Raw genomic sequence first — 12,909 nt, forward strand, 5'->3', positions numbered from 1 at the left:
AGATTGAACTTGTGTCACATTGGTACTTCTAAAAATTGTTTGACCTCCAGTTGTCAGTTAAAAATGATAAATGATAAATGCGAATGAAAGGACTTGACCGAGGCAATCATTGCCTATGTTCTTTTATGAATGTTAAAGCTACTGATCGATGTTCATAAGGTTGCAAGGAATCATTGGGATTGTTCATTCACAAAGGGTGGATAACTTGAGAAGCAAGTAACAGAGCAGAAACAGGACAATAGGAACACACAAGTCCATCCATGGACATCTCAGTACCCCATAAGTGAAGTTGCTTGAAGAACACCATTTTCTGCCCTGCAGTCCAAAGAGCAGCGTAAGAAGAAAAAAGACAAAGAAAAAGAGGAGGTCTTTGAGTACCTGGGACATCGGTTTGTGGCCGTCCAGTTCAGCATCCCAACGGCTTGCGAGGTCTGCTCAGCGTTCCTGTGGCTCATGGAGAAAGGCCAAGTCTGTCAAGGTAGGGGGAAAGATGGATGGATGGGATACAGACAGCCTGACAGCTTGACAAGATAGGGAGATCTAGGCCACGTCAAATTACTTGGCTATGGCCAGAAGTAATACACGTGTCTGTGGGAAGTGGCTTCAACTGCTTCCATAGGCGCAGGTGTTATTGCAAGCCATGGCCAAGTACTTTGGGAAGCGGCTTCAACTGCTTCCACAGGCACATGTGTTATTGTGAGCCATAGCCAAGTACTTTGGGAAGCGGCTTCAACCGCTTCCATAGGCGCATGTGTTATTGCGAGCCATAGCCAAGTACTTTGGGAAGCGGCTTCAACCACTTCCATAGGCGCATGTGTTATTGCAAGCCATAGCCAAGTACTTTGGGAAGCAGCTTCAACCGCTTCCATAGGCGCATGTGTTATTGCGAGCCATAGCCAAGTACTTTAGGAAGCGGCTTCAACCGCTTCCATAGGCGCATGTGTTATTGCAAGCCATAGCCAAGTACTTTGGGAAGCGGCTTCAACCGCTTCCATAGGCACATGTGTATGCAAGCCATAGCCAAGTACTTTGGGAAGCGGCTTCAACCACTTCCATAGGCGCATGTGTATGCAAGCCATAGCCAAGTACCTTGGAAAGCAGGTTCAATAGCTACTATGGGCCCATGTGTTATTGCAAGCCATAGCCAAGTACTTTGGGAAGTGGCTTCAACCGCTTCCATAGGCGCATGTGTTATTGCAAGCCATAGCCAAGTACTTTGGGAAGCGGCTTCAACTGCTTCCATAGGCGCATGTGTTATTGCAAGCCGTAGCCAAGTACTTTGTGAAGTGGCTTCAACAGCTTCCATAGGCGCATGTGTTATTGCAAGCCGTAGCCAAGTAATTTGGGAAGCGGCTTCAACCGCTTCCATAGGCGCATGTTTTATTGCAAGCCATAGCCAAGTACTTTGGGAAGCGGCTTCAACCGCTTCCATAGGCGCATGTGTTATTGCAAGCCGTAGCGAAGTAATTTGGATGCAGCCAGACTTCAGCAGAGTAGTTATCCAGACAATCACAAGTCAATTCATAAGGTTAGAAGTAACTTGACACTAGATCACTTGTGATTGACTAATGATGATTTGTAATGGCTTGTGATGGCTTGCTGTGACTTGTGATTACTTGCTGTGACTTGTGATTTCTTGTTATGATTTGTGATGACTCAATTACAACTCTGGACTTAAGACTTAAATGCAGTCGTTTATTGGCACCACTGTCCACAGATGTCCCCTCTGTGGTGCTGCCAGTTGTTAAAAGACAATAACAGTGTATACAAACCAATGAAGAACATTTTCTGTCTTCTAGACTCTATACTCCCTTCTAGAGTATTGCAAACTTACCAGCAGTTATTACTTTTTAAGTACAATCTTTAAATCTTTTGGAATCTCCTTGAAAGCTTTGCTGCTTAAAAAACAGTTAAATGTGATTTAAACGTGGACATCCTTTCTATTTAAATATGAACATCCTCTCTATTTAAATATATGCATTCGGTTTTTTTTCTGGCCGTGTTAGTAAATTGTGGCTTTGAATCATCGTTCTTTGTTTTTTTATTTTTGAGGTACAATAAGCCTTTCACAGAAAGGAATGAAGAATGCGTAATTGATTTTCTTTCCCCCTTCCCCCATGCTATTTCTCTTCCCAGTTTGCAAGTTCACATGCCACAAGAAGTGCTGTACCAAGACGGGTAACCTGTGTAAGGGCAAGTCCCAGGCCCATGTAACGGGCAAGGTGATTGGTGCACGGTTGGATACCTTGGTAACTGCTGACAGTAATATACCATTGGTGAGAATCTACAGAGAAAGTTTCAGGATTATCTAATTATTTCAAAAAAACATCCACAGATAATATGGTTTGACCCTAAGTGGTCCCAATATTTGTTAAAGATAGAGTACATCATTTGTCATTTGTGCATTTTTTTTTCGTTTGAAGCAACAAAAGTGCTCAAAATCTAAAGAAGGGTGCTGAACAACTAACCTGACGAAGTTTTAGCTCAGTGAATGCTGTATATTCCGAGAAAACAACATTCTCGGATCTTGATTTCGATTCAAAAGTTGCCAAGTCATGTTTTGAATTGCGCCCGAAATCAGCGTCCGGGACACATTCTCATTCAGCCGATTGCAGCTACGCAATGTCACATGCTGAATTGACGAATTATGGCATCCACGCGTGTTTTTGCGTCGTGTGAACTACTAACGGAAATAGACGCATGTTTGGAAATGACCTTCTTTTATTGTTTTCTTCAAAATGACAGCTTGCCAGAAAAGAATACTTTCACAGGGAGTTAAGTGCCGTTACTATCTTTAAACCAAGTATGCTTTTCAACAATAATTTTTTCAGTTACTTTTTGGATAGCTGCAAATGATATATTCTACCTTTAACCCTTGCTCGTCTGGTGTAATTTTATGCCAATGCACTCTAGATGATGTATATTGGAGAATGCTTTGGCTCACTAGTCAAGTGAATTCTGAAGTGCATTCGAGGGTTTATTTACGTAAGAATGGTACTAATTTATAGGGATTAGGTTGGTCTTGGGAGCTCACCACAGTTTTGTTCAATTTAATACTTGTTACTGTGGCGAATATTGGAGTGCAGTGCAAAAAACAACATGAGGAAGTCACTTTTAGCAAATAGTGAACTGAATTAGAGGGTGTTTTAGAGCAAGGGTTAACCCTAACCATCCTGAATCAATCAAAATCCATACCCCTGTTTTGGAGTTTTTCGACGAATTTAGGATGCCTCCATATTGAAAACGGGGATTTTGATGGATTCAGGATTGTAAGCCTAGCGATACTGCAGGATTTTGAAGGATTCAGGATACCTCCATACTGAGCAGTCACCAAGAGAGCACCAGTGCGGTCATCCTGACGCCACAGGTTCGATTCCCCCGTCAGTTAATTTCTTTATTCTTCCCCATGGTTCAGATCATTGAGCGTTGCCTGAGCATCGTTGAGCTGAATGGTTTATTCACCGAGGGAATCTATCGCAGGCCAGGCCCGGAAGCAAAGGTCAAGGAACTCAAGCACCTCATCAATACAGAGCCTGGTAAGTAGAGGTCAGGGAAAGCAATAAGAGGTCCAAATGCTTACATGGGGTATCAAAATAGCTTCCAATTCATGAGAACAATGAAGAAATCCTGGAGCAAGTATCTGGGATAAATTGGGGAGAAGTTTATAGGCTCATTGTATCAGATATTTGTGGCAGGATTCTGAACAGCTTTGCTAGAATCATCTCATAATGAATTTAGTTTTAAGCAACGCTGATAACTTCATTACAGGAAGATTACGAGGATATTGTTCAAAATCCGGCCACTTAGGGGCCATTCAGAATTTTCAATGTTTTAAAATTTCGATCTTTTTTCCAAATTGTGGGTGGGTGGGTCAAGCTAAAAAATTGAAAATCGAAATTCACTTTCCATGGAAATAGATTTAAAAAAAGAAAAGAAAGATAGATCTTTTGACTTGCCTGAACTACGCGCAAGCGTTCCGATATCGCGATGCGTGTTTCTTTTCCAACTTCGTCCCCTGTATATGTACTGTACATGTACGTCATGTACGTGTATATAGACTTGGACTTGGACGCCGGGCGTTTGTAGCGGTTAGTCCGTGCAGAGGCAGCAGGGTGCCAGGTGTACTAGATCAGCTCTATAACACGCCGCGGGCATCGATTACCAATCGCTTTAAAAACTGGACTATTTAACCACTGGACTCCAAGACTACGAGGACCGCAGCCTGTGATGTGATGACTGCCCAAACCTGATGTTTTTCTTTCGCTCGTACCCCTGCCCTGCAAACAGGGTGGGGGGTACGAGGGAATGTTTTTCTTAGCTACCTCACGTGACAGGCACAACCTCGTATGTCACATGTCATCCACCTCATCCAGAAAACGACAAAACCACGGTCATCTTTGTGGCTTCCAAAACTGCAACCTGTCATTCCCAACAGCATATCAGCTGGCAAAACACAAGAAAACTGAAGGTCACTAGTGCAAAAGAGAAGACCGACAACCGTCACTGAACTAGACACACATGTACATGGGAATACATGTTCATGTTCAAGTACATGTACATGTACATGTTCAGTTTTTTATTAATCGAAATTAGGGGTGGGTGGGTGGGTCAAAATAATTTGGAAAAAAAGTCGAAATTTTAAAACACTGAAAATTCTGAATGGCCCCTTATATATGATACAATGAGCCTATTCTGAAAGAACTTGTTTTGCAGTTTATCCCGGATATTTAAGATGACTCCTTAGTTAAATAAAAGTTTATAGACAGAGGAATCATGTTTGAGACTTTGGTCTCTGAAGTATGCTAGAAGTAGTACAATAGTGGTAGCTCCTGTTGACCTGTCAATGACAAACAAAAGACAAAATCCAAGAAGATAATAACAATTAAAATGTAAATGAAGTTTGAAAACAGTTTAGAAAAAGATATTAGCATACCGGTTGTTTAGTCGGTCATCTGAATAAGGGTCAATTATGTCTGTATTAGGTGTCATAAATTTTGAACAAATTACAAGCTTTTTAGATTTGAACAAAGAGTGTCACCAGATTTGTTTTGTTAGAGGAACGGAGGGGAAATCGCAGCTTTGAAATTTTACTGACCAGGATTTGGTAGATTGAGTTATGTAGACATCGTTTGACTTCTGAGGCATTGCTAATTGCAGACGTTTGGATGTTAGAAGAATCTTATAAAGAGCAGCTTATGGTTGAAACAAACCTGCTCATTTTTGAAGAAGAAAAATCATTGGCTGTAGAACATGCTTAATTGTGAACAGGCTTGTGTGAAAGATTTGATCATGAGTCATCGATCTTCCTGTTGATTGTTTTCTATTCTCTTCGTCAGATTTTGACCAGATTGAGCTGGACAGCTACAACATGCTGGTCATCGCCCAGGTCATCAAGTCCTTCTTCCGGGAGATGCCGGAGCCCCTCCTGACCTTTGAACTCTACGAGGAGTTCCTTCGAGCCGTGGAGACCCCCGACAACCGAGATCGCCTGCTGTCCCTACAGGATACCATCAACAAGCTTCCTACTGCCAATTTTGACCTGTTTGAGAGGCTAATCTTCCATCTTGCCAGGTCAGAGTTCGACCCTTTTTCTTTGTTCGGCACTTGTCTTGTTTAAATCTGTCCGGATTCACGACTGAAACATTTGTATTAGTCATGAGTTAGAAGTGATCCAAGAAAATTGTTTCATAAGTACATTTAATTTGACCAGCATACAAATCTTGTAAAAATGTGATCAGAACTAGTTTGCTTGTTTTCAGAATAAAGAAAAAAAAAAGTGTTAAAAGACTAAAGAGAAATTTCAAAGATTTAACTTATTTTTTTTTTCTTTTTTCGTTCACACATACAGAGTATGCCTGTATGAGAACTACAACAGGATGTCCCCCAACAGTCTGAGTATTGTGTATGCACCCTGCGTGCTGAAGAGCCCCAAGCAGATGAATCCATGGGAGGCCTTGCAAGATGTCTCCAAACAAGCTCTGTAAGTTGGTCTCTCTGTCTAATTGGCTGTCTCTTCCTGCTGGTGTAATTTCTATAGTCTGAACGTGTCTGTTAACTGGGAGCAGAAGTCATGCTGTCTCTAAATGACACGAGAAGCTATTCAATTGAATTATGACAAAGGCATTCCTCCGTCATTGTTCATCACCTGTAGTGTTACTCGTGACTGGGCTGTTGAGAGTGCTGTGGCCACCTGGTCTGGAGCATTGAACTCATGGTCTGCGGGTAATTCTGCAGGTTGTGGGTTCGAGTCCAGCCTGGGGTTATGGTACGTGTGCCCTTGAACAAGGCAGTTTGTCACTCATTGCTTTTTCCCACCCAGGAGTAAATGGATATCTGTGAAAAACAAAATCTATATTCCATGCAGATGTTGTTTTAAAAGCATGGGGGCTACATCGCATGGTTTTATAAAAAAGTAATTCCACCCCAAAAAGGTTGAAAGGTCTGTAGGAAAGTTTGCCTATATGCATGCAAACTTTGGTCATAATGGTTACATGCCCCCTCCCCCACAGTGCATGCTGACCAAAAATGTACTTTTTAATGGAGTGTCCAGAAAGTACAGAAACATTACAAGTTCTGTTTCTGTTTTGTTGTTTCTGAATAGATGTCTTGAAGTCATTATCAGGGAGAAGTTAGTGAAACTAAAGAGCACCCTGCGTGACATTGACACGTTGGAGCGTGCCTCCACATCAGCCTCGCTCAAACTCTCCGATCTACGCAAGAGGGTAAGACTTCAAGACCTTTTCATTAGAAAGCCTTTTTCATGACGGAAAAAAAAGCTATTTTGATTTTAACATTTTATTGACAAAAACATGGACGTTCACAAATAAATGTGTGTTTATACCATGGCATGGCTGGGCAGTGTATCAAAATTGACATCACAAGATTTTTGTGTGGCCATGCAAAATGGGTGATCAAAGCTTTTGCAATTTGACCGTCATTATTTGATAATAGAACATTTTATGAAACAGTCATTGAATTAAGTCCGTCTGCCATTTTGAGTGTAGTCTTTGTTAATATATTTTGATGAATCAGGTTGCAACTTCCATAATTCCATCATGGCAAAAACTAGTACATGTATATTATTACCCCCAGAAACAAAGCTGTGAATTTATTGCATCAACTAAACTTGGGTGGTGATAGGCTGTCAGTGATCATGCTTAAAATCTTTACACCAAAAGCTATTCCACCTTAATTGACCGCATAATTTACATCATTCTTTGTTGCTGAGGTCATGGGCTTAGACATTGTGGAAATTCTTTGAAATTGGCTGTGTGAATTCTTGGACATATTGAGGAACAGTTAATATATTGGACAGGAAGTTTTAGGGACGTTGGCAATATTTCAGATGTAGTTTGTGAATCCACTTAGTGTTTTGATATGTGGGATATGGATGAATTTGCATAGTTTCATTTGACACAAATTATTGAAGAAAGCTGATGACGCTGAACATTTGGCCGATTCAGATTTTTTTTTTGGCTGGTCCCAGAGGGCCAGCCTACATGTACCTACTGACTGACTGACTCACTCACTCCCCGTCACTTGTGAATAAGAATGTCAGTATATTGCAATTAACCTGGGAATAGGAATTTCTCTTCACACTTTTTCTCTTCCTAGGGAATTCATTTTCATTTCACAAAATGTGAAAATTTTTTAACACAGTGGGAAGACATTTTCACGCCTTTTCACACAAGTTGGAAACATTTTCATGAAAGGTGAAATGCGAATGCCAATGCAAATTCTTTTCACAAAATGTCCCACTTCCTTTCACAGTGTGAACTTTTAATGGCAATGTACTGTATACCGAACATGCATTGTTTCTGGCATGGCTCGTGTACTTTTCATGATATAGATGTAGGCAGTAAGTCAAGTCTCTATGGGAACAGCCAAAGTGGATATTTCATTTCCATCACGTTATTCTACAATTTTTTTCCCCATTCTGAATTGTTTGAACATATTTCTGTGTGCTCTGGTATAGTTTGCCTCGTCTTGTTATTTTATGCCAATGAATCAGAAACACAAAAAATCTTTGCAACAGTGGGAGTCTTGTGATATGTGGTTTTACTGAACCCAAAGGTCCAGTCTTTTGCCCTGTGACTGACCGAGTCACTCAATGAGTCACTGAGTCAGTCACTGAGTATAGATAATGTCCTCCACTGAGACTTAAGGGTCCAGCTTGACTAGGCAAGTCAAGTTTTGTTTTTGTGATGAGTTGATATCAGAAGATTCTTCCATCATTGACAGTGATGAGTATTAGGTTTATTTGCATTGTCAGCTTGCATCGCACCAAAAGTTGGGTTCAGTGGTTACACGGCACTCGGGTCATTTGCTTTGTCACAAGGAAAATTCGCTGAATCAAGTCAGTGTTGGTCATGATGGAAGTGTGGTTTCCTTCTACGTCAATCCAGGCTGTTGCTTTCCATTCACTGAGGTGACAGGATGGACTATTTTGGGAGTGTTTTTTGTTTGTGGTTAGCTGGTTTATTTGTATTTTTGTATTTTTTTGGGTGAAATCTGGTCTTATGACCACTCAGAGATGATGAGTTTACATGATGAATGTGGCTAACCTGTGTTGGCCATTGTCTGGACAGGGCAACCCACTAAATTTATAAATTGTTTGTTTCCAAGTAAACAACCAAAAAAGTGTGAGATTTGAACTTGAATGACTTATGATAAACTGGATTCCAACTCCACCGAAAACAAAATGTAAAACAAAAACAACTTAAACAGAAAGTGCGTGTACTGCATGTACCGTTCAGGAAATAAATTGCCGATGAGCTCAACATAATAACAACATCATATTTTGTATCACTTTATTTTGGGGTTACATGTATTCTGTGTCAAATCGCTAGAAAGCAACCAAAACATATTATTCCCCCAATTTTTGGGTATTTTGTAAAAAGAAAGGGTTGGGGTATAATTTTCATCCAAGTTCGTCTCAAGGTAATTGATCTACAAAGTCAAATTCAAGGTCAAATTCAAAAGGTCATCATACTTCAATTGCTCTGACATGAAAAATGATGGTAATTTGGATTACTTATGATGTTTACCTTTCCAAAGAAACCAAGATCAACAAGTGGGGCCATCAGGTTGTGGAGAAATGGTCATTTGAAAGTTGGCATCCATGCCCATTTTGGCCATAATTGAAAAAAAAAACCGGCAGGTTCCATCGTGATAACTGTAGGTCCGATGGCGCTAAAGCGTACAATTTCAGCTTTTGCAGCCTAAATTACCCCATACACTAAATATGAATCAATTTGAAGGGCACAGGGTTTTAAACTTTCAAATTCTTTTTTTTTGGGGTGGAGTGATTTGACACGGAATGACCCTTTTACAAGTTAGCTCACTAGTAGTTTCAGGATCAGACATTCATGTGTGCAGAGCCACCGTCGAACGTCTGATATATCCCAACATGCAAATATTATGCAACGCCGCGCACCAGGCAATCGGAGTCAACTTTAGAAACTGTGTTGTCATTTCGATCAGAAATGTGGACTAAGCTGTTGATTGGTCAATTTGGATGCCATGTTTTTGTAATACAACAACGGGTTACCGAAGACCCGATAGAAGGCGCCCACTGAATGGTCAGGATCTCGAGGTCAAGGCGCAGTCTTGTTTGGCATAATTAATCGACGAATCTGCTCACATATCATAGACCCTTGCTGTGCAAGGGGATTTTCCTTAGACTAGCTCACTAGCTGATGTATGAAAGATTTGAAATATGCAAACTTATCCCATTCAAATAACATCACAGAACATTTAGGATGGAAAAATGTTATTCCCATATTTGGTGATTGAAATTCAAATATTGGGTTTGGTATATATGGCCCAGCACTATAAGGTTTGGATGGGGGGGGGGGGGGGCTGGGGGGAGGTAGGGGGTGTGAGGTCTTGTAAAACTATGCAGCTGCTATTCCAAGTGCTGTTTTTATTCTGCATCACAAAGCCAAGGGATCCCAAAACAATGCAAAACAAAGAAATGTAATAAACCTGCCAAGTCCAGCTGCATCACATTCAGGAAAACCAGCAAACTTTAAGTTTCCAGGAAACCAGCGGATGTGCAACACACAGTGCATGTCTTTTGCAACACACTGACTGTTACTCTACTTATTTTTCATCACTATCTAAATTTACATAGTGCATATACCGTTTCCTGTGTTGGGTCATGGTAAGCATTTTCCTTGCGTAGGAAATTGTTAAATCTTACCTTTATTCGAAATCTCATGATCATCTACCGTCAGTTATTTTTGGTTTGTTGCCACACTGATATTGTAAATTGATGCATGCCATAGAACCTTACACATTAAAGGCATATTTTATATAGGATCATTTGCATTTGTTGTAATTTCATGAAATGGACAGATTTAAGGGCTATCAATTTAATTTTATAGCAGACGTAGTTCCACTGAGCTGTTCAATGTTTTGTATCCATTGATGGTGCAGGAAAAACACGGGAAAAAAACCATGATGTTCTTGTTCATTCATCATAGTGCAGTTCATGAAATATGTTGTGCTTAGAACCCATAGATCACAGGGAGTGCCCGAGTGCCAGCTCTGTTGTGGGGAAAGTATTACATAAGAAAACCTAGCGTACCCGAAGCGTACACATGAAGTCAACAGCTGGCTCGTGGCCATTTAACAGATGTAGTATTTGATAAAACTGTTTGTTTTCAGTGATGGTTAGGTCCTAACCATCGTTAGTACTGATACAAAATTCCCCTTTAGCATACCAGGCTCATTGATTTCACAGGACGTTTCATACTACATGTATGACAGTATGACAGTATTTACTTACAATCAAGTGGGTTATAATACATTGGCAGTTTCGTTTTTGATCCTATTGTCCCACTTTTAACATCATTTGGTAGTATGGTAGGGGCTGTGTTGGCAGTGCCAGATTATAGTGATAGGAATAAAGCGGTTTAGCCCCACAGATTATTATAGCTGTGGTATATTGGGGTGCCAGAAAGTGTACAATGGGAAATTGTTCCAACATGTATCAGTAACAACATGTAAGCCCGCCAGAAGTAATTTCCGCAACCTGTTCATTGTGGAAGTTTCCAAGTCCACATTTTGAGTACTGTACCACCAAACCCAACCACCACTGATGGTACAGAGAATGCCAAAAAAGGAAAAACACAAAAATCCCAAAGACCAGTTCTTCTCAGCATTGTTTCCCGAAACTATCCTGTCCTTGTCTCTTACACCAGGAAACAAACACATGGAGGAAGGAAATACTCACAGCCTGTTTAGCTACGCTGCCAATCCGGTATCAACCTGCTTTGTTTCACGTAGGGAGATTTTGAAACTCTAGCATGTTATTTAGCAGTTGGTGGTTCCCAGTGTGAATATGCGTCACTCTTTGTTCCATATAGAAAGCTGACGACACCTTGTGGTTTGAAGGTATTCTAGTCCTCGTGAGATGTGCAAATCTGTTGAAGAGTGGTCAAGGTTGCTGTCATTTGGAACGTCGGACTTGTCTCGAGTAGTTTGTGAAAGTCAGAAACGGCTCAATACGTGTTTAGTTGTGATGAATTCATTGTGTTCTCGATTGGAACTGATAAATCCCTGTTGACTTTACTGTTGTCCATTTGGTTCAGCGTTGGTGGCTCTCTGCAGCACTTGTACACATGTTGGATATTCAGACAGCGTTTGGAGACTAACTGTGCTTCACATGTGACTGTACCTTTTTGAGCTGGAATTGTGATAAACTACAAGCACCCTGCTGATGTGGAACAGAGACTGAAAACTTAGTCAGATCGTTTTTTTTTTACCACAAGCCAGAACACTGATGGTCACTGAAGCTGCACTACTTGACTACAGTTAGCTCAGTGATTGTAACTTGTGTTCATTGTCACCCCGGAAGGTGATAGTGTCCAATGACTTTCAGTCTTGGAAACATTTTTTCAAACCAAGCCTGCAAGTGCTGTGATTGTTTCTGACAGTGCCATCCTGATTGACTCCAAGAAGTGATTAAAACTGTTCATAAAGTAGCATCCCTACCAGTAGACTGTACTCAATCAATCAACGCTAAAATCCCCAAGATCGATTGTTATCAGGGATCAAGGATAAACCGTCAACAGACGGTACTCAATTCCTGGTCATTCCTTCCAACTGCTTTTTTAGAGCAGAACTTCGTTGAAAGACTCACCATCCCTCCCCCCCCCCCCCAAACCATGGGACTTAATTTGAGCTCGTGTTTCTGCCCGTCCCCCCAACAGAAGGACACATTAAGCCAGCAGGACCTACGGAAGAGCAAGCCGGCCCAGGAGGGGGTGGAGCTTACCGAGCAGCAACGGGAGGAGGTTGAAGTTGGTGAGGATGCCGGCAGGACGACGATAGATGGACAGACTGAGTTGGAGGAAGTTCTCAAGCACAGGATACAGACACTAGAGAAGGAGAGGTAATTCAACTCTTACTGTTCAATGTTTTTTGGAAAAACTATTGGTTCAGTAATTGCACTGTTCTATACCCAAAATAAACCAGTGCTGTTTTCAAATTCGTCGCAAGTTCATCACAAGTCCTCCAGTCTCAAGTCAAGTCACAAGCTATTCAAATGAAATTTGACAAAAGCATTCCTTTGTCATTGTTCGTCACTTGTTGGTTGTATTAAACGCTAGACTTAGAAAGGACTTGTGATTTACATGTGACAGGAAGTGCGATGGACTTTAGTACACCGATGCAATAACCACAGTGAACCTAATAGAGGGAATATGAAGTCTCTATCTTTGCTCAAATTTGAGTTGTGTTCTCATGATGGTCATTTCAGCCAGTAGGCCTCTTTTAACTTGTGAAGAAAATGGTATTAAATTGAGAACAATCATGAAATGTTTTAGTGGAGTGTGAGAAGAAGAAACACGGGACAAGTAAAAAACAAAAGCCTTGTTATGTTTGAATTCTGGTAGACATTGG

General features: G+C 40.9%; 1 protein-coding gene across 6 annotated transcripts in view; it reads left to right on the forward strand.

Moving 5' to 3' along the window:
- The window catches only part of LOC119741607 (unconventional myosin-IXa-like), a 75,079-nt gene that overhangs the window by 57,275 nt on the left and 4,895 nt on the right, over positions 1–12,909 (forward strand). For all 6 annotated transcript variants that reach the window (XM_038217422.1, XM_038217421.1, XM_038217423.1 and 3 more), the window contains 7 exons: positions 322–478; positions 2,137–2,276; positions 3,416–3,536; positions 5,337–5,571; positions 5,849–5,980; positions 6,602–6,722; positions 12,219–12,400. In XM_038217422.1, the coding sequence (XP_038073350.1) occupies positions 322–478; positions 2,137–2,276; positions 3,416–3,536; positions 5,337–5,571; positions 5,849–5,980; positions 6,602–6,722; positions 12,219–12,400 (1,088 nt within the window). The remainder of the gene's footprint in view (positions 1–321; positions 479–2,136; positions 2,277–3,415; positions 3,537–5,336; positions 5,572–5,848; positions 5,981–6,601; positions 6,723–12,218; positions 12,401–12,909) is intronic.

This window comes from Patiria miniata, unplaced genomic scaffold (genome assembly GCF_015706575.1).
Source record: "Patiria miniata isolate m_02_andy unplaced genomic scaffold, ASM1570657v1 HiC_scaffold_5, whole genome shotgun sequence".
In the NCBI taxonomy this organism is placed as follows: domain Eukaryota; kingdom Metazoa; phylum Echinodermata; class Asteroidea; order Valvatida; family Asterinidae; genus Patiria; species Patiria miniata.